The 23,228-nt window shown below is 41.1% G+C and overlaps 1 protein-coding gene across 3 annotated transcripts in view; it reads left to right on the forward strand.

Moving 5' to 3' along the window:
- hpca (hippocalcin) overlaps positions 1–23,228 on the forward strand; it is a 70,186-nt gene extending 46,958 nt beyond the window's left edge. For all 3 annotated transcript variants that reach the window (XM_065253741.2, XM_065253742.2, XM_065253743.2), the window contains exons 2-5: positions 1,327–1,475; positions 5,882–6,163; positions 20,953–21,058; positions 21,339–23,228. In XM_065253741.2, coding sequence (XP_065109813.1) covers positions 1,380–1,475; positions 5,882–6,163; positions 20,953–21,058; positions 21,339–21,436 — 582 coding nt within the window. In that variant the 5' untranslated portion in view covers positions 1,327–1,379 and the 3' untranslated portion in view covers positions 21,437–23,228. The remainder of the gene's footprint in view (positions 1–1,326; positions 1,476–5,881; positions 6,164–20,952; positions 21,059–21,338) is intronic.

Below are 23,228 nucleotides of genomic sequence, written 5' to 3' on the forward strand. Positions count from 1 at the left end.
CCGGCAAACCTGAGCGATTGAGCGGCACACGCTTATGACGTCACAGAGTGTGTCGCGCCGGCGCAGTATTCGCGAAGGTTGGCAGAGTCCATTATGTTTGTATGTAGGGGGGTGTTGTTTTTGTATGTCATTGTTAAAGGGGCTATGTGTTAAATTATATTTTAATATGTGTCAAACAGATGTTTTGTTAGGTGTATATAATGTCATGTTTATGTGTTTAAACTCACTGGATCTGAGTTTAATGGCAATTTAAAATGCTTACCTGGATACTTACCTGGTTATGGGAACTCCCATTGAAGGGGAGGAGTCTGGCTCTATAAAAAGGGAGGCCAGACTCGCAATCAGGACTTGTTTACCAAGTCGGCCGGAGTGAGTGGTTGTGGAGAAGTTGCTATTGATATATTGTGAATATTTACTTGTGTATATTTTTCGTCATTGTTTTGTTTTATTTATTTTTTTGGTATTTTGGGTTTTGGTTTCTACACTTGTAAATATAAATATATCACCTTGGTTTTTCTCCTGTTTCACTGTAAATAAACTTCACTTTGTACAAGAGTACAGTTGCGGTCTGAGCCATCATTTTTGTTTTGGGGATTTTTTCTTTATTTTTGGGACTTACCCACGTCAAAGGTGAACCGCTGGTGTTCACTTTGTCACACCTCATAACTCAAACGCTTTCTTTCCACTTGAACTGGAAACATAATACTAGTTATTACCCAACTGTATTCTGATTGGTTCATTAATCTCATGTTCCTCAATTATCATCACCCAAATAGGGATACAGAAATATCAGGTTACGGTGTAACTTATATGCTTCACATAATAAACTAATAAAATATATAATTAAATCTGTATTTTTTGCTTAAATAAAAATGTAAAAGTACTGCTTACTTTACAATACTGACACTGAACTATCAAGACTCTAACATTTAGCAAATGAGCGGCGCCTAATGATGCCTTCACAAAAGGGCACAAAATCACTTTCCCACTTATTCCCCTTCACTAAGCCTTGTTACTCATTATTAAAAAAACAAACAATTAAAAACCTTTTACCATGAATATTTCACAATTAGTTGTTGACTGCTCTACAAGCCAAAAAAACTCTCTGCGCACTTCTTATATGATTGCCTTCTTATGAAAATTGCTTAATTGTTTCCTAATCCTAAGTCATTTGGATAAAAGCATACATGCCTAAATGTAAATTTAAGTTGTCATCGGGACTTTGATTACATTGGTAAGGGGTTGTTTAACAATATTGACCGGATCTTTCATGTGAAATGTAATGTAGTCAAGTCTCGTTTCATCTGTCCGTTTTTGTGCTTGCAGGTCTGACCAGAGGCCTCAGTGTTGTTACTGCGCACACTGTAAGACTTAACATCATGGGAAAGCAGAACAGCAAGCTCAGGCCAGAGATGCTACAGGACCTGAGGGAGAACACAGAGTTTACTGATCATGAGCTACAGGAGTGGTACAAGGTGAGCAAGTGGACAGAAAACATTCATTATGACTATAATAGACCTGTATCAGATACTGTAACTGAGTAGTATCTGCAAAGAAATGATGCTCTATCTATTTAAACAATTTTTCAATAATGACCACAGATGGTGTTCATCAAATGATCTAACTTCAAGTAAAGATAGATTTCTGCCAAGACATAAGATCTCATTAAAATCTCAATTATTCCTATATATATATATGAAGGACATATGCATCTCAGTGTGAGTAAATCATGGGTTTAATATAGTTTTTGGCAGAACCAAGCAGAGCAAATGGAAACTTAAATCTCAGACAGATGTCTTTATTAGAGTTTCAGAAGAGATTTCAACAATGACACAAACTGAGCTCAGATTTGTCAAGCCTGCTATCAAAAGTCAATATTATTGACTATAATGTTCTAGTTGATACTTAAATAAAACACAACCTGTGAGCAATAACATTTTCCTGTGGAATAGTGTTTATAAATAAACATTAAGCCGCCTTAAAAATAAGGATAAAAATGATCACCCTCTACATAAAAGATGGTTAAATGCAGTACTTCTATAGTACTTAAGTGCATGTTGCCTGAAATGACAGTCATGGGAAGTGAGACACGGCAAATCCCAGGTCTGTGGGGGTCCCGGGAGAAACACATGAATAGTGTAAAAACTCCATATATTGACATTTAAAGGCGTTCTAAGCAAATTTGTGTGACGTCACTTCGAAGTGTTGTCAAACAAAATGGAGCGTAGCTAACTCCTCCCCTCTGTGCTTTCTAAAAAAGTCATGAATGCACCCACTCCCCAATCCTTCTTGTTGTTTGTTGGCTGGAACACTTTGTTATGTTTCGTGGTGATAGGTTTGACCACTTTGTTTTTGTTGCAGTTTGTGGAGCCTGGGCTGTCTACAGAGACCGCGTTTTTTTACAGTGTGTTCAGGGGACAGGAAGCTAGCAGATAGTGAGGAGATGTTTACTGTATGAAACAAAAAAAAATGTTATTGCCTAAAACTTGTGATTTCGCTTAGAGCACTTTTAAGACCAAATTTGAGCCACACTGACCCCAGGGCTGAAAGAATCATAATGAAATGATTATTGCATTTATTTCATTGTAATGTAACCCACAAACGTCTGGACATGAATGGTGAAGAGCTGGCCGGGGCCTCATGTATAAAACTTTGCGTAGATTCCATCCTTAAATTGTGCGTACGCACATAAGGCAGAATTTGCGTACGCACAAAAGTTTTCAGATTTATAAAACCATGCGTACTCCAGAAACTGCGCAAAATTCCATTCATAAATCCCAGTGAGCGGAAGATTGTGCGTACATGCGTCCCGCCCCCATCTCCTCCCCGAAACAACCATATATGGAACGTACAACCCTTAGTTTTAATGGGCATAATGTGGTCTGCATATCATTTTAATATGGATTAACGTTACAAAACGCAAGGAAAATATCGTAAAAATATATTTTTAAATTCAAAATAATAAAAAATGGCAAAATATATATTTGCTGAAATATATTTTGAAATATGTTTACAAAAATATATTTTTCACATGTAAATAATTCACAAGTAAATACATTTTAAAGCATTAAAAAATATATTTAGCCCTTCATATATTTTAATTCAAGGAAATATATTCACGTCGCATTGGAAGAAAAACGTTATGTTACGAACCTGTAAACAAAACAGTTTTAAAAAGATTAAAATGAAATAGTTTCAACTTAAAAAAATATACTTTATAAATTAACTTATTTAGCATATTTTGCTAAATAAGTTTCTTTTTTTTCTGGTAGGCATGGGGGAGGATATTTTGGGGGTGGTGGTGGGCACGCAGCGGTGGGTGGCCGTGGGCTTCCATGGTAGGAATAAAAAAAAATATGATGGAACTTCTTACCATCATTTAACAAAATGTTTTCTTAGTCATTTATCCAAATACTTACAAAATATTTTTTTCCTACTATGGAGGTCTATGATTGCTTGCTGCTGTGTGTTTGCCATCATTTCTCGGGGTATTTTCTTTTTGCCTTCGTCGGAGGGGGGGGGGGGATGTGTGCGGGTTTGGAGCAGCGTGGGGATGAGTGAATTATCTTTAACTCAAGTTACTTTTACTCCTGTTTTATTATTTTTAACATTTTAAACTGTTTTTATTAAAATCACATTTATTTTCTTTAATTGTTATTTTAAATTCTCATATATCTTTGGTTTTTTTGTGATTTTATCGTGTATCTCTTATTTTTACATTTTCTTTTTTATATATTGTTTTCTCATTTCTGTGTAAAGCACTTTGAATGACCTCTGTGTAATGTGCTATACAAATAAACTTGCCTTGACTTTTTTTTTTTACAGCTATGATTAGATGATAAAAACTAATACACGAAACATTAGCCTTTAGGGTTTGTTGAGTGAAGAAAAGCTTATTCATGTAGTTCTTTATAGCCTTGCGTTTCAAACTAGAGGATGACACGGGAGTGGATTTTCACTCCTGTCCCGTCCCACTCCCATAGAAATAAATCTTGTCCCGTCCCACTCCCAGACCAAAGTTTAAAAAATAATCCCATCCCATCCCGCTCCTGGTAAATTGACTCCCACTCCCATCCCGCTCCTGTTTAAACTGACTCCCGCTCCTGAATCGCTCCCATATATTTTTTTTCTTCAACTTGTGTTTAGTTCATACAAAGAATTTGATTTAATCTGCTCTCCATCCTGTTTTGGACCAGCTGCTGAGCCGGTTTCTAGATTTTCTCCAGAAAATGGAATACAGCAACTAAAAGAAAAACAATACATAGTTCACTCCATGTCTACAATAGTTTAGTTCAATAAATCCAAAGTCTGGAGTCCAGAACACAAGAACCAGACGAATAATTGGATTATGGGTGTTTAATTCACAGTTGCAGTATGGGCATAAAACCTTCCATTAATATGCACTTAAGTATCTGTGTTTGTGTGGTTCTGCAACAACAAATAATAAACAAGAATAAAAGCCTTATGAAAGAACATTAATATACATTTGTTTAAATAACCAGCATTAACAGCTGTAATTAAGTTCAAAATATGCAAAATATACAAGATACTATCTGAAGATACCGCGAAATGGTGTCATATGTTCTAAAATGTGACTAGCACATGTATCAGATAACACATAAAGTAAATAACTATATTTGTTAGAATTGTTAAATAACTGTATAAGTATTAGAACTATACAATCTCCAATATAAGGAAATAATACTGAATTAATATGTACAAGATAAACTAACACAAATATAAACTGGGTACCATGACTATTAATGAGAAGATTCGCGCTATCTAACAGCTTCATTTACATTATGAATGATAACTGACAATATAACATAAAAGACGCGGTAATCTTGCTGCTAATTTAAAGACAACTAGAAAAAACTAACTATTCGGCACTGACGCACACAATAAAGCACAGAAACTATCCAAACAGCAGGAAATCTCTTCGCAACACAACTCTTGTCACACACTTATCTCTCCGTTTGATCAGAGCCGCTATACTCTTTGCTGCTGTTCCCTTTTCTCATAAGCGCTCAGGCTGCGTTGGAGCGCTTATGCACCAGGGAGACGCATCCGTGAACATTCATGCAACCTTTCTTACACATGCAAACACACACACAGGCACGCACGCACACAATATATTAACTAAGTTTATTTATAGAAACTGCATATTTGTGTATAAAGTTGGGTATCATAGTTTTATTACGATCCCGGTCCCGTCCACTCCCGCTGACATTTTTTCCTGTCCCGTCCCAATCCCGTGATTAATAGTGATTTTGTTCCCGATCCCACGGGAATCCCGCGGGACCCGTGGGACCCGCGGGATTCCCGAAAAAATGTCAGCCTCTATTTCAAACACGCAGACGCGCTCATGACAGATGTGTGTGGCACTCCATTCACCTTAGAGGCTTCGTCTTTTCAATAATTTCATCTGTTAAATATTTGCTACTCATAGGCAGGTGCGACTCCTCGATGCAATTTGAGTGCTGATCTTCATGAATGAAACAGGAATATTAAAACTAAATGTGTATAAAAACAAGAACAGAGTTTGTGTTCTTTCACTCCGCTCAAAAAGAGTGCGTACGCACAGTGGAGAGCATCCGTACGGTGCGCACTTATTTACGCCAAGTTTATTTTTTATAAATCCCGATATGTGCGTGGAAAATTGCGTACGCATATTTCTATGACCATTTTGTGCGTAGGCAACGTTTATACATCAGGCCCCAGGACTTATGTGGAAATTTTTTTTGTTACATTTTTTAAATTGTTCATGCTACTAGTTGTTGTTGCAATGGTTGAATTTGACATGAGTTGTCTTTATAGTACATAAAAGAACCTGATGAAGCGCTTCAATAATGACAAAAATGTGTTTGCCCACTCTTAACAGGGGTTTCTTAAAGACTGTCCCAGTGGCCATTTAAACGTGGAGGAATTTAAGAAAATCTATGCCAACTTCTTTCCCTATGGGGACGCCTCTAAGTTTGCTGAGCACGTCTTCCGTACGTTTGACACCAACAACGACGGCACTATCGACTTCCGGGAGTTCATCATCGCTCTGAGCGTGACATCACGAGGAAAACTGGAGCAGAAGCTGAAATGGGCTTTCAGTATGTATGACCTGGATGGTAACGGTTACATCAGCCGTGAGGAAATGCTGGAGATCGTACAGGTCAGAGGACAATCTGAACCCTTAATTCACTTTTAGTGTAAACGTTTTAAACAGAATATTGTATTTTAATACAAATCACTTGGTTTTAAAAAACACAATCTCACTGCAAGCCATAACTGCTTCATCAGGTTGATTAATTTCTTTTAATGGAAACGTCTCATTTTTAAACATTTGATTTGTACATTTTAGTGCGATCTGCTTTCACACTAGTGACGTTAAGTTTAGGGGTGGGGCTTTGTGATTGCTTTTTTTAAAGGGGCAGTGAATGTGTCGATTTTATTGTTTTATACTGTTGTCTGAGGTCTACTTCGCGTATGTTCGCATGGTTTTTACATTCAAAAACATCAAAAACAATAAGTAATAGGCTATTTTGTAACATGGATTAGTGGCTCTCTGGAGAAAAGCTTCGTTTGAAGGGGCGGGCCGCATTGAAAACCTGGACGTAAACTACCTTTGCATATTTCTACCGTTAAATTACAATCGTATTGTTAAGTGTTGCACCTTTATTAATCGTTTAATGTTTTTAGTAAAATAAAACAGTCAAACATACGTGTTTAGACACGGATGTTACAACAGGACATATCAAGCGATCTCTTCTAACAAAGCAATAGTGAAACGCAGTAACTTAAATAAAGTAAAATGTCTTACTTGCTGTGTCATTTTTGTCAGATCCAATATTAGTGGTGCTTTTAATCACAGTCTCTCTGCAAATCCAGCATCGACTTCTTTACAAGTGAATCCGCACAGTACACAAGGTAATCAAACACTCCCCACGCAAGCTGGAACTCTTCAAAAACAACCTTTATCCACGCATTCCTAATGTTATTTTCCGAGCCTCTGAATTAAAGTATTCAGCTTCTGTGTTGTTCCCACGCGGTTCTTCCACAAACCAAGACTTCGTTACCATGGTTACTCTATCATAACAGATCACCGCGTCAAAATAAAAGTCTATCAGAAAAAAATGTATTTAAAAGTCATTTTGGTTACATTTGGCAATCTTTAAAGACATGTTTACTGATTGTTGAGACACACGTGTGTCAGGCAAAGCTGTGGGCGGGGCTACAAAAGTGGTCGTTGTATTTGGCTATGGGGAGGTGCTTCAATTCTACTTTGACGTCATATTTCTCCGAATTCCACACTTGGTTGTAAAACTGGCTTGGTGCCAAAAAGTGTTATATTTCAGTAGCACGGACGTTTTCAGTTCTCAAACTTGCAGGATGTTCATTTAACTATGATGACCCTTTTATATAACAAAGTATCAAGTTAAAATAGTATTTGATTCACCGCTCCTTTAAATAATAATATGTTTTATACAATTTGCATCAATGTAATTCTAAATCTATAAAGAACACTTCTTTTTATAAATTTTTTGCCAAATCTATCACTTTTATGTGTATTCTCACTGCAGCAGAACTTATTGTTATTTTTCTAGATGTGACTTATACTGAGAAACACTTAGGATTATTATTCGAAAATAATGCAGATATCAGAAGCACCCACACAAGCCTTTATATTACTGTGTATTAAACAGATGGATGACAAACCTGACCCCTGCTGGAGAGATCAAGCACAAACATTTCCCAGATGATTTCTTTCATTTCAGTTTATACTTTGTGCTGTAGCAGGAAAAGAAAGTTATTAGCATGTGGTTAAGATGCTCAGTTGATGCCCGTTGTCCCTCAGCCAGGTTTGGCAAAGCACTATTGCACACCGACCCATCGACTAACCAGCTGTGAAGAATGAGATTTTGGTGAGGGGGAGAAGGATCACACTGCAGCACCCGCCCGTCTCGCCTGTCTTCTCTCTAGGATTATCCAGTTAAATTTAACCCAGTTTATCTGTGTGTGTGCAGAACGGAGGGATTATCCACGAACCCGATGGATGTTACAGTTGGCTGGTACTCGGCAATTGCAGCGGGTTGCAAATTTTATAATGGCAGCCTTTTAAATGGTAGAGGGCTAAGCCAGGAATGTGACACCTGCAGTCTAACCAAATTTAAATATCATTATCTTTCAAAAACATTACTAAATGAACTGAATTATATAGAGAACTGTAAAAACATTAGACGACATAATCAGTGCATACAAAAATTACACATCATCATTAAGTCTAAGCAGTGGGAATAAAAGACCTTCTAGAATGCTCTGTTGAACACTGAGCCATTACTAGTCTTCCTCTAAATTAACATTTAAGTCCAATAAAAATACTATAAACTGGATGACCTATGACTCAACTGGAAAACGTATGACTAAACCAGGCTTCTTAATTCATTTTAATAACTCCAATTTTTATGATCTGCAATGATACTGCCTCCTCAACACAAAACATTGTCAGAGTTTCCTGATAAAAGACAAAAAGAAGCTTCCTATCAATACCAGTTGAACTCAACTTCCTCTAAAAAATAATCGTGACCATTCCTTCTTTAAAACATCCTCACTATTCTATTTCCAGTTGAATTTACTGTCCAAATAGACACACAGATATTGATCTGACTGAACTTCAATATTCTTCTCAATATCCTGATCTTTTATTGTCACTTGTAATATTATAACTTATTTAGTTTATTTAAAATCAACATTCATCACACCATGAAAAAAATAACTCCACCTCTCTTCTATAGTCAACCTCATTACTTTGATTAATTAAACCCGCAAGGGCATTATCATCTGGGGATTTCTCTAAACAACAAGACATATGTTTATTCCCATAATCTGAAGTATAGAAAGCAAATAGGAAAGATGATGAGCCTGTGGGGCTCCTCTTTTGGTCAATATAGTATCAGATAATTTATCATCCAGCCTGACAAACTGGGGTCAAAAGAAGATAATGCAATACCCACATGATTATTGTACTATGTAAGTTAAAATGCAACAATTCATCAGCCAAAACTAGTGGTTTTATTATACTAAAAGCGCTAGAAAAATAAAAAGCATAATTTTAACAGAACTAACAGTTGTTTTAAAATCACAATAAAAATTGTTTAACATAAAAAGTATAGCATCATCAACTTCCACACTTTTCTATGCATAAATCGTAAAGGATCTTGAAAAGATGACATCTGTCTATTTAAATGACTCAGAATAATCATTCTATATGATGTTAAAGGCTATGGGTCTCAGATTATTTAAACTATGACCACCATATATCATTTTTTTTTTGGAATGGGAAAAAGACACAATGTTTTCCACATTACAGATATCTCTGATAAAGACAATAGAAATAGAATGAAGAACTGAACACAATTGATCAGTACATCTTCAGAGTCTATTGATGAATTCCATCTTGACTTGACTTGAGACAGCAAACTTTACAAACAGGACTGACAGGATCATGACAGTATCCCCCAAGGGAACACAAAATACAGCAGACAATGACAGACAACAGTAACAACACAACACAAATAGAGACAAAGTCCAAGAGGCCAAGGGAATGGATAGTTCTGGGGACATGCTCTCAGGACAAGGATGTAGGTCAGACAGTCCCAGCATTAAGGTGGGCTCAAAAGATGATGCGGCCACTGAAGTAGACCGCTGCCCCGGGGCAGACTCAGGAACACACTCTCGCAGCTCATCCTACAGGAACACACTCTCACTGCTCATCTCCAGGAACAGACTTTCAGGGCTCACTGTCCAGGAACACACTCTTACGGCTCATCCTCCAGGAACACACTCTCATGGCCCTTCTTTCAGGAACACACTTTTATGGCTCATCCTCCAAGAACACACTCTTTACTGCTCATCCTCCAAGAACACACTCTTACAGCTCACCGTCCAGGAACACACTCTCACAGCTCACCATCCAGGAACACGCTCTCATGGCTCACTGTCCAGGAACACATTCTTACGGCTCAACATAAAGTTACATGCTCTTATGGCTCATCCTCCTGGAACACAATCTCATGGCTCACCATCCATTAACACACTCTCAAAGCTCATCCTTCTGGAACACACTCTCACGGCTCACCATCTAGGAACACACTCTCAAAGCTCATCCTCCAGGAACACACTCTCACAGCTCACTGTCCAGGAACACACTCTTACGGCTCACTGTCCAGGAACATGCTTTAACGCAGGAGTGGGGAACCCTGGGTCCTGGAGGGCCAGTGTCCTGCAGAGTTTAGTTCCAACCCTAATCAAACACACCTGAAAAATCAAATTAAAGTCTTCAGGACTACTTCGAAATTAATTTCAGGTGTGTTTGATTAGGGTTGGAACTAACCTATGCAGGACAGTGGCCCTCCAGGACCAGGGTTCCCCACCCCTGCTTTAACGGCTCATCCTCCAGAAACACACTCTCACCGTTCATCCTCTAGTAACAGACTTTCGAGGCTCACCGTCCAGAAACACACTCTCACTGCTCATCCTCTAGGAACACATTCTCATGGCATATCCACCAGGAACACACTCTCACAGCTTACTGTCCAGGAACACACTCTCATGGCTCACTGTCCAGGAACACACTCTTATGGCTCATCCTCTAGGAACACACTCTCACAGCTCACTGTCCAGGAACACACTCTCACAGCTCACTGTCCAGGAACACACTCTTACGGCTCACTGTCCAGGAAGACACTCTCACAGCTCACTGTCCAGGAACACACTCTCATGGCTCATCCACCAGAAACACACTCTCACAGCTCACTGTCCAGGAACATACTCTCACAGCTCACTGTCCAGGAACACAGTCTTACGGCTCACTGTCCAGGAAGACACTTTCACAGCTCACTGTCCAGAAACACACTCTCACGGCTCATCCTCTAGTAACAGACTTTTGCGGCTCACCGTCCAGAAACACACTCTCACTGCTCATCCTCTAGGAACACATTCTCATGGCTTATCCACCAGGAACACACTCTCACAGCTCACTGTCCAGGAACACACTCTCATGGCTCACTGTCCAGGAACACACTCTTATGGCTCATCCTCTAGGAACACATTCTCATGACTCACTGTCCAGGAACACACTCTTACGGCTCATCCTCCAGGAACACACTCTCATGGCTGACCGTCCAGGAACACACTCTCATGGCTGACCGTCCAGTAACACACTCTCATGGCTCACTGTCCAGGAACACACTCTTACGGCTCATCCTCTAGGAACACACTCTCATGGCTCACTGTCCAGGAACACACTCTCAAAGCTCACTGTCCAGGAACACACTCTTACGGCTCATCCTCCAGGAACACACTCTCATGGCTGACCGTCCAGGAACACACTCTCATGGCTGACCGTCCAGTAACACACTCTCATGGTTCACTGTCCAGGAACACACTTTTACGGCTCATCCTCTAGGAACACACTCTCATGGCTCACTGTCCAGGAACACACTCTCAAAGCTCACTGTCCAGGAACACACTCTCATGGCTCATTTTCCAGGAACACACACTCATGGCTCACTGTCCAGGAACACACTCTCATGGCTCACTGTCCAGGAACACACTCTTACGGCTCATCCTCTAGGAACACATTCTCATGGCTCACCCACCAGGAACACACTCTTACGGCTCACTGTCCAGGAACACACTCTCACGGCTCACTGTCCAGGAACACACTCTTACGGCTCATCCTCTAGGAACACATTCTCATGGCTCACCCACCAGGAACACACTCTTACGGCTCACTGTCCAGGAACACACTCTCACGGCTCACTGTCCAGGAACACACTCTCAAAGCTCACTGTCCAGGAACACACTCTCATGGCTCATCCTCCAGGAACATACACTCATGGCTCACTGTCCAGGAAAACACTCTCATGGCTCACTGTCCAGGAACACACTCTTACGGCTCACTGTCCAGGAACACACTCTCACAGCTCACTGTCCAGGAACACACACTCATGGCTCATCCTCCAGGAACAAATTCTTACGGCTTATCCTGTAGGAACACATTCTCATGGCTCACCCACCAGAAACACACTCTCACAGCTCACTGATCAGGAACACACTCTTGGGGTTCACTGTCCAGGAACACACTCTCATGGCTCATCCTCAAGGAACAAATTCTCATTGCTCATCCACCAGAAACACACTCTCACAGCTCACTGTCCAGGAACACACTCTCACAGCTCACTGTCCAGGAACACACTCTTACGGCTTAATTCAATTTTTTCAATTCAATTTTATTTATATAGCGCTTTTCACAAAAGTCAATTGTTTCAAAGCAGCTTTACATAAATAGAAGCAGTGAAAAGCACAGAAAACGACAGATAGCACAACAGAATACATGATAGCATGAGCAGTTAAATTTGCTGCGGCTATGACTCAATATTATAATTGCACGTATTACTAAAGCAACGTATAGAAGAGGAAGCTAGGTAAAGCCCAAAAAGGCTGCCTCCCCGGGGTGAAAAACCCCCTAGGAGAAAAAAAAACCCCGGGCTTTTATCCGAGGAAAAATAAGTCCTAGGAGGGAAAAACCCTTGGGAGAACGGAAATGGAGATTTAGCGGAGATTAAGCGGTTCTGCCGGTGATCGTTGGTCAGGTATCAGCTGGGCATAACGTTGAAGGACAGGGTCGAGGACGAGACAGGGAGAGAAAAACAAAATCGTATTAGCGTAGCGGCCGTTCATATGTATTGAAGTGTCACACAGTGATGTGGTTTAACTCAGCTTAGTTCCAGACAGACTAAATATTGCGGCATAATTATGTTATCCACAGTTGAGGATTTAGCAAATTGGGGGCCCAATGCGAGGGTATATATGGTAAATAAGGGTCACCTTCCGATCTTTAAGAGAAAATGAAACCTGACGACCCGTTTGACTAAGGCCTAAAGCCCCACTGTCGTCGTTAATGCAGGTTCAGTGGCAAACGGGTCTGTATGGCATACTATTCATAAGACTTACGATAGCGCCAAAATCGCAACCCGACCATACGTGCCAACCCGTTTGACTAAGGCTGGAGGCCCCACTGTCGTCGTTAATGCAGGTTCAGTGGCAAACGGGTCTGTATGGCATACTATTCACAAGACACACGAAAGCGCGAAAAACGTAACCCGACCATACATACCAACCCGTTTGACTAAGGCTGGAGGCCCCACTGTCGTCGTTAATGCAGGTTCAGTGGCAAACGGCATACTATATGGCATACTATTCATAAGACTTACAATAGCGCCAAAATCGCAACCCGACCATACGTGCCAACCCGTTTGACTAAGGCTGGAGGCCCCACTGTCGTCGTTAATGCAGGTTCAGTGGCAAACGGGTATGTATGGCATACTATTCACAAGACACACGAAAGCGCGAAAGACGCAACCCGACCATACATACCAACCCGTTTGACTAAGGCTGGAGGCCCCACTGTCGTCGTTAATGCAGGTTCAGTGGCAAACGGGTATGTATGGCATACTATTCATAAGACTTACGATAGCGCCAAAATCGCAACCCGACCATACGTGCCAACCCGTTTGACTAAGGCTGGAGGCCCCACTGTCGTCGTTAATGCAGGTTCAGTGGCAAACGGGTCTGTATGGCATACTATTCACAAGACACACGAAAGCGCGAAAAACGCAACCCGACCATACATACCAACCCGTTTGACTAAGGCTGGAGGCCCCACTGTCGTCGTTAATGCAGGTTCAGTGGCAAACGGGTCTGTATGGCCTACTATTCATAAGACTTACAATAGCGCCAAAATCGCAACCCGACCATACGTGCCAACCCGTTTGACTAAGGCTGGAGGCCCCACTGTCGTCGTTAATGCAGGTTCAGTGGCAAACGGGTATGTATGGCATACTATTCACAAGACACACGAAAGCGCGAAAAACGCAACCCGACCATACATACCAACCCGTTTGACTAAGGCTGGAGGCCCCACTGTCGTCGTTAATGCAGGTTCAGTGGCAAACGGGTCTGTATGGCATACTATTCACAAGACACACGAAAGCACCAAAATCGCAACCCGACCATACGTGCCAAACCGTTTGACTAAGGCCGGAAGCCCCACTGTCGTCGTTAATGCAGGTTCAGTGGCAAACGGTGGCAAACTATTTAATGCAATTCATTTTAAGTGTTCATGTAGAAAAGGTTTTTATTTATTTATTTGGTTGGTCTGTGTTATGACCGTGAGTGCTTTGTTCCGTGAAAATAACTATTGCGAGTTAAGAACCTTTACTAGACAAATTATGCGAATGCTTTGTTGAAGAGAAAAGTTTTAAGTCTAGATTTAAAATGATCGACTGTGTCTGATTCTCGGACATCGGTTGGTAAATCATTCCAGAGCTTAGGGGCTAAGTAGGAAAAGGATCTTCCACTTTTAGACACTTTTGATAGTCTAGGGATAATCAATAGGCCAGAATTTTGCGACCGTAGTGTGCGTGATGGATTGTATTCTGATAGTAATTCTCTAAGATATGAGGGTGCTAAGCCATTTAAAGCTTTGTAGGTGATTAGTGATATTTTAAATTGGATGCGATATTTAACTGGTAGCCAGTGTAAAGATGCCAGAATTGGGCTTATGTGGTCATACTTCTTAGATCGAGTAAGTACCCTTGCAGAAGCGTTTTGAACTAGCTGAAGCTTGTTGACCTGATTTGAATGGCATCCCCCGAGTAGCGAGTTACAATAGTCTATTCTAGAGGTCATAAAAGCATGAATAAGCTTCTCTGCGTCAGATGTAGACAGTATATGGCGTATTTTTGAGATATTTCTAAGATGGAAGAATGCTGTGCGGCAGACGTTGGCGATATGACTATCAAAGGATAAGTTGCTGTCGAACATCACACCTAAGTTCCTAACCGTGGAAGATGGCACCACAGTACAGCCATCTATGTGCAATTTGTAATCTGACATATTATGTTTGTAGCGATTTGGTTCAATAATAAGTACCTCTGTCTTATTGGAGTTGAGCTTAAGAAAGTTATGTGCCATCCAGTCACTAACATCGCTAATGCAGTCTTTTAGCTTAGAAAACGTGTGTGTTTCGCTGGGATGCGAGGAGATGTAAAGCTGGGTATCATCCGCATAGCAGTGAAAACTTATGTTATGTTTCCTGATAATGTCTCCTAGGGGTAACATGTATAACGAGAACAGGATAGGACCTAAAACTGATCCCTGCGGTACACCGTATTTAACCAGGGAGTGATATGACTTTTCCTCATTTACATAAACAAAGTGATAGCGATTGGTTAGATATGACCTAAACCAGGCTAGCGCCTGACCACTGATACCAACATAGTTTTCTAGTCTATTGAGTAGGATTCTGTGGTCTATTGTGTCAAATGCTGCACTAAGGTCTAGTAATATAAGGATTGAGATTTCACCACGATCGGATGTTAATAGGAGGTCATTTGTAACTCTAAGCAACGCTGTCTCTGTGCTATGGTGGGGCCTGAATCCTGATTGGAACTTTTCATATGTACTATTATTTGTCAAGAATGTGCGTAACTGGCTTGCCACTACCTTTTCTAATATTTTCGAAAGAAAAGGGAGATTTGAGATTGGTCTAAAGTTATTAAGTTCTCCATGGTCAAGCTGTGGTTTTTTAATCAGCGGTTTAATAACTGCTAGTTTGAAAGCTGTTGGAACGTATCCTATTTCTAGCGATGAGTTAAAGATATTTAGAACCGGGGTTGACACTACAGGGAATACTTCTTTAAGTAGTTTTGTGGGAACGGGGTCTAATATACAGGACGATGATTTGGATGATGTGACTAGTTTAGAGAGCTCATCTATTGTAGTAGGTTTAAATGAATCAAGATGTTCGTATGCAGGGCCGCCTTAACCTAATGTGAGGCCCCGGGGCTAAGAGGTTTTGTAGGCCCCCCTTCCCCTCGATTTATAGTCTAATTTTTTTTAAGTGTAATATCTAGGTACATCACAAAATGCATTAGTTTCTTTCGAGACATACAACAGTGAGTTTTCCCTCTTTGAGCCAGAAAACACCATAATATTGTTATTAACATATCACTGAGCCCACTTGAGCATAAACACAAGACACTTTATTTAACAACCACACACAGCAACATGTGGTGATAATAAAACCAAAATGTGTGAAAGTATATATGTTTATAAGCTTTATATTTATATAGTTTTTGGAAAATACAAATTTGCAGAAAATTGCCACTCACAACTAAATGCTCACCACAGTTTTAAAAATATAATAAGTTAAAGTTAGTTTTAAAGTGAAAATGCATTAATGATAACAAAAGATAAGTCTTTATAGACAGAATCTTGTTAAATGCATTAATGATAACAAAAGATAAGTCTTTAGACAGAATCTTGTTTTTTAATCAGTTATTTATTTTGTAGGCTATTGAAGATATAGTATGCATTGTATTTAGTATTTATGCATACATAAGCATGTAAAACGACCAAGTATGAATATGCACAAGACAGACAGGGAACATACCTGTATATAAGATCTTAAGATAATGAGATTATAATGGTGCTATCAGGGGATGATCATTTGAGATGGTCTAGTCGCTCTTTACTTTCTTAGACTTGCACCTTTACCGTTGCGTCTCTTTCTCGTCTTTCTAAACCAACAGATGTGTGTACTGTGAGCTAACGTCGCATCAAACATCGCTCCAGCTGCGCACGCGTCACTGATATAAACGCGAGTAAACTTAAACTTTATAACAATTAACAGCATTATGTGCGGGAACTCCTTTCTTAATTTAGCGGCACAGTTTCTTGTGCACGTTTGGAGAGACTTCTGCATGCCAGAGACTCAGACAGCTGCACGAGCACAGAGAGAGCAAACAAGCGAGCGCGCGCGCGAAAGAGAGAGAGACCTGCACCTCAGTGCTTATTATGAAATTTCAGAAATTACTCTTTCATTTGTTGGTGGATTATTTCCCGTTTCTCTGTCACACTCAGTCTAACATGCAGGAATGTCAAGTTGACAACGCGCACATAATTACATCACGCGGAATAAAAAATATGTTAAGTCTAACATTTTATTTTTTTTACGTTAAGTTACAACGGACCAATCAGCAGCCATGTAACGTGCAATTAGAGTGATTGACAGAAAACCTGACAAGTTACAAAACAATATGACCTTTTCAGCTCATCATGAACGCAAACTTGGGAGGCCCTTGAACTTGGGAGGCCCCTGGGCTTCAGCCCAGGTAAGCCCGTGCATTAAGGCGGCCTTGTTCGTATGGTAGTCTAGTGTTAAGTGAACTAATGGGTAGAGTGGTGGCTGCCTGGGTAGCTACGATGTTTTCCCTAATAGCCGAAATTTTGTTAGAAAAGAAGTTCATGAAGTCGTTACTATTGTGTTGAAGTTTACTATTGGTTTCTGTTTGTTCTTTGTTTCTAGTCAGTTTCGCAACTGTGCTAAAGAGGAAACGAGGGTTATTATGATTTTCTTTAATAAGCGTACTGAGATATGTAGATCTGGCGGTTTTAATAGCCTGTCTGTAGTGTTTAACACTCTGTTTCCATGCTGCGCGCCATACTTCTAACTTTGTGCTTCTATAATTTCTTTCCATTTTTCTAGCTGCCTTTTTAAGGGCTGCTGTGTGATGGTCATACCATGGAGCTGGCGGTTTTTCTTTGAATCTCTTTTTTCGAATGGGAGCAACGGCATCCAATGTGTTGGAACAGACATTATTTAGGTTTTCTATTTCAATATCTAGATCGTCACAGTTATCTGCTACATGTTTCATTTGGGACAGGTCTGGAAGAGTGCTAATAAAGCTATCTTTAGTGGTGGAAATTATTGTTCTGGCTAGTCGGTAGCATGTTGTAGATTGAGTGATCCTATCTAGAAGTACAGTGTATGACACAAGGTAATGGTCAGAAACTGCATCACTCTGAGGTGATATTTCGACGTCATTAATATTGAGTCCGAGTGACAGAATTAAGTCTAATGTGTGCTTACGAGTATGTGTTGGCCCGGTCACGTTTTGTCTAATACTGTCTTACTGTCCAGGAACACACTCTCACAGCTCACTGTCCAGGAACACACTCTTAGGGCTCACTGTCCAGGAACACACTCTCACAGCTCACTGTCCAGGAACACACTCTCACAACTCACTGTCCAGGAACACACTCTTACGGCTCACTGTCCAGGAACACACTCTCATGGCTCACTGTCCAGGAACACACTCTTACGGCTCATCCTCTAGGAACACATTCTCATGGCTCATCCACCAGAAACACACTCTCACAGCTCACTGTCCAGGAACACACTCTCACAGCTCACTGTCCAGGAACACACTCTTACGGCTCATCCTCTAGGAACACATTCTCATGGCTCACTGTCCAGGAACACACACTCATGGCTCACTGTCCAGGAACACACTCTTACGGTTCATCCTCTAGGAACACATTCTCATGGCTCATCCACCAGAAACACACTCTGACAGCTCACTGTCCAGGAACACACTCTTACGGCTCACTGTCTAGGAACACACTCTCATGGCTCACTGTCCAGGAACACACTCTTATGGCTCACTGTCCAGAAACACACTCTCACAGCTCACTGACCAGGAACACACTCTCATGGCCCACTGTCCAGGAACACACTCTTACGGCTCATCCTCTAGGAACATATTCTCATGGCTCATCCACCAGAAAAAAAAACTCTCTCAGTTCACTGTCCAGGAACACACTCTTACGGCTCACTGTCTAGGAACACACTCTCATGGCTCACTGTCCTTGAACACACACTCATGGCTCACTGTCCAGGAACACACTCTCATAGCTCACTGTCCAGAAACACACTCTTACGGCTCTCTGTCCATGAACACACTCTCACAGCTCACTGTCCAGGAACACACTCTTACGACTCACTGTCCAGGAACACACTCTCATGGCTCATCCTCCAGGAACACATTCTCATGGCTCATCCACCAGGAACACACTCTCATGGCTCACTGTCCTTGAACACACACTCATGGCTCACTGTCCAGAAACACACTCTTAGGGCTCATTCTCTAGGAACACATTCTCATGGCTCATCCACCAGAAACACACTCTCACAGCTCACTGTCCAGGAAGACACTCTTACGGCTCACTGTCCAGGAACACACTCTCACAGCTCACTGTCTAGGAACACACTCTTACGGCTCATCCTCTAGGAACACATTCTCATGGCTCATCCACCAGAAACACACTCTCACAGCTCACTGTCCAGGAAGACACTCTTACGGCTCACTGTCCAGGAACACACTCTCACAGCTCACTGTCCAGGAACACACTCTTACGGCTCATCCTCTAGGAACACATTCTCATGGCTCATCCACCAGAAACACACTCTCACAGCTCACTGTCCAGGAACACACTCTTACGGCTCACTGTCTAGGAACACACTCTCATGGCTCACTGTCCTTGAACACACACTCATGGCTCACTGTCTAGGAACACACTCTTATGGCTCATCCTCTAGGAACACATTCTCATGGCTCCCTGTCCAGGAGCACACTCTCATAGCTCACTGTCCAGGAACACACTCTTACGGCTCACTGTCCATGAACCCACTCTCACAGCTCACTGTCCAGGAACACACTCTTACGGCTCACTGTCCAGGAACACACTCTCATGGCTCATCCTCCAGGAACACACTCTCATGGCTCATCCACCAGGAACACACTCTCATGGCTCATCCACCAGAAACACACTCTCACAGCTCACTGTCCAGGAACACACTCTTACGGCTCACTGTCTAGGAACACACTCTCATGGCTCACTGTCCTTGAACACACACTCATGGCTCACTGTCTAGGAACACACTCTTATGGCTCATCCTCTAGGAACACATTCTCATGGCTCCCTGTCCAGGAGCACACTCTCATAGCTCACTGTCCAGGAACACACTCTTACGGCTCACTGTCCATGAACCCACTCTCACAGCTCACTGTCCAGGAACACACTCTTACGGCTCACTGTCCAGGAACACACTCTCATGGCTCATCCTCCAGGAACACACTCTCATGGCTCATCCACCAGGAACACACTCTCATGGCTCATCCTCCAGGAACACACTCTCATGGCTCACTGTCCTTGAACACACACTCATGGCTCACTGTCCAGGAACACACTCCTACGGCTCATCCTCTAGGAACACATTCTCATGGCTCACTGTCCAGGAACACACTCTCATAGCTCACTGTCCAGGAACACACTCTCACAGCTCACTGTCCAGGACACACTCTTACGGCTCACTGTCCAGGAACACACTCTCATGGCTGACCGTCCAGGAACACACTCTTACGGCTCACTGTCCAGGAACACACTCTTACGGCTCACTGTCCAGGAACACACTCATACGGCTCACTGTCCATGAACACACTCTCACAGCTCACTGTCCAGGAACACACTCTTACGGCTCACTGTCCAGAACACACTCTCATGGCTCATCCTCCAGGAACACACTCTCATGGCTCACTGTCCTTGAACACACACTCATGGCTCACTGTCCAGGAACACACTCTTATGGCTCATCCTCCAGGAACACATTCTCATGGCTCACTGTCCAGGAACACACTCTTAAGGCTCATCCTCTAGGAACACATTCTCATGGCTCATCCACCAGGAACACACTCTCACAGCTCACTGTCCAGGAACACACTCTCACGACTCATTCTCCAGGAACACACTCTCATGGCTCACCGTCCAGGAAGACACTCTCGACTTGATTTTAATCCGAACCCATCACCACTCAAAAAACTTCTTATTAATTACCACTTTGACCTCCATTGTCACCCACCATCTATTATTAGGAAAGATCTTTATTGTTTTTTAGGAATTTCAGTCTCAACACAATAATATACAGCAAGTGACTATCAAAAATATGGCTTTTTATTTAACCTGGTGTATTATTAACATCCTCCTTATATCTTACAGGCCATTTACAAGATGGTTTCATCTGTGATGAAGATGCCTGAGGATGAATCTACACCAGAGAAGAGAACAGACAAAATATTCAGACAAATGGACCTGAATAACGATGGTAAGATTATCATTAAAATGTGTTTAAAATAACAATTATGTCTTTATAATAATTTATAATAATTCTGACAATGACTGTGTATATGAATAAACAATATATGGATCATATATAATATTATATGATACAAAATATGGTCCAATAGATTTTCTGAAACCTTTACCCTTGGCACGTGTGACACAATTTTATTTTGGACAATATGTTATTCTGAATCAGGTCTTATCCTACACCTGACATTCTGTCTTATTTGTCTTTTTCCAACCGTTTTTGTCTGTCTTTCTAGGCAAGTTGTCTTTGGAAGAGTTCATAAAAGGTGCCAAAAGCGATCCGTCCATTGTGCGACTACTGCAATGTGACCCCAGCAGCGCCTCTCAGTTTTAAAGCTCAGCAGACATCTGCCGCTCGATGCATGAAAGCTGTCATATTTCATTATTCTTGTGTTCCAAATGGATCAGTTTAAAAAAAGTGCAAAAAAAAAACAATTTTACTTTCAGTTATTCCTAAAAGGACACATGTACCTCTGAAGAACAAAGATGATGCCTGCCAAGATGTCTCTTGTCCGCTGCGCATCACCCGTGCATGTCTCCGCAGAAATATTACAGGCTGATGGTGTTACGGGCTCGGGATTTTAAAATGGAATGTTTCTTCTTAGCGATCGTGCATGCGCTCCCACTTTCCTTATCCCCACCACCCTCTTGTGTTCAATATCTGTGCTGTTCTTGGTTTTGATTCGTTTCCCAATTGTTTTGTGAGGGCCCCTTATCAACTTTTTATATTGATATTTATGTGTATATACAGTATGAATTCATATCGGAAGATGCGATGAGAAAGGAAATCAACGACAAATGTCTTTTTACTCACTTGCATCCTTACTGCAGTATTATGTAGCTTCACAGAGCATCCAGAACATCCGGCCTCCAGTGGACTGAATGTTGGGATTTTTCTGCTCTGGCACTCATGATCTTTATTTTTTACAAAAAGAAGGCCTGTTAGTTTCATTTTGTTGTAAATATGTTGTTTGCTTCCTTATTTTTTATTTATTTGTTTGCATTTCTATGGTGTTTATTTTATTTTATTTGTGTTAAACGGAGACGTGACACACTTGGTGATGCTGTTACCTGTAAGTTGTTTTTAAATCAAGGCTCTTCAGTGCATCAGGGGATATACTGTACACTATGCTGTTGTGTTTTGAATCAAAGACACTCGTAGCACATATCTGTTAAAACGCTTCATCCGTGTGCGTGCGGCTATAAGCGTTTGTACTGTATGCAAGAGTGAAGGTTTGCATGTTTGCGGTATGCATCTGTGCTAACTTTATAGTATCACTTTGTGTACTTCCTTACAATCTGTTTGTATGCAACAGTAAGTTTGTTTTTGAATCCCCAGTTTTAAGCAGCAAACTATTCTGCAAAAGCGTTTTAAATTTCAAGCGCTCCATGAACAACATACAGTAGACAAGAATGTACAATGCTATGATTTATGATTATGTCTTACGTTTAGATAACTAGCCTCACCAAAAGGAGAATTTGGATACTGAAAGCGACCACTAAGGGCTTATTTACATTACGTGCATTTGGTTGACACAAAGCGACTTACAGTTCAGTGGCATATCACAACCTTTGCACTGCTAAAACACTGCTTTATCAATTAAGCCAACAGAACTTGAACGAACAGGTTTGAAGAGGAAAAAATGCCACTGCTTTGAATTTTCTTTTGTGTTTTTATGCAACGACTGACATACCACAGCCTGAATTCAACAGGCGCTCCTGCAAACACAAAATACAAAACATGAAGCTCAGCTGACTAACACAAACCCATTTTGTTTGCTGGTATTCATGTTGCTTCCATATTTGTACTGAGACGATATTTGATGCTGCACCCCTCTATGGCAACTTTCCTATATTATGTTGCATGAAACCTCATGCGAGGACATACTGATTGTCCCCTTTTACTGACGTTGAAAACAAATATACTTCTGTGTTTAGCATGTTTGACTGAGAGTAATTTTTAACAAACCTAAGCTTGCACGATATTTGTTAATATTGTGTCAATAAACATATCGATGATGATCCCGAGCCCTATTCAGATGGTAATTGTTTCTCACGAGGATGTCTGTAAAATATATTTGCATGCCTCCTCCGCAATAAAACTCAGGCATTTGGATAAAGATACA

This window comes from Paramisgurnus dabryanus, chromosome 19 (genome assembly GCF_030506205.2).
Source record: "Paramisgurnus dabryanus chromosome 19, PD_genome_1.1, whole genome shotgun sequence".
Classification (NCBI taxonomy): Eukaryota; Metazoa; Chordata; class Actinopteri; order Cypriniformes; family Cobitidae; genus Paramisgurnus; species Paramisgurnus dabryanus.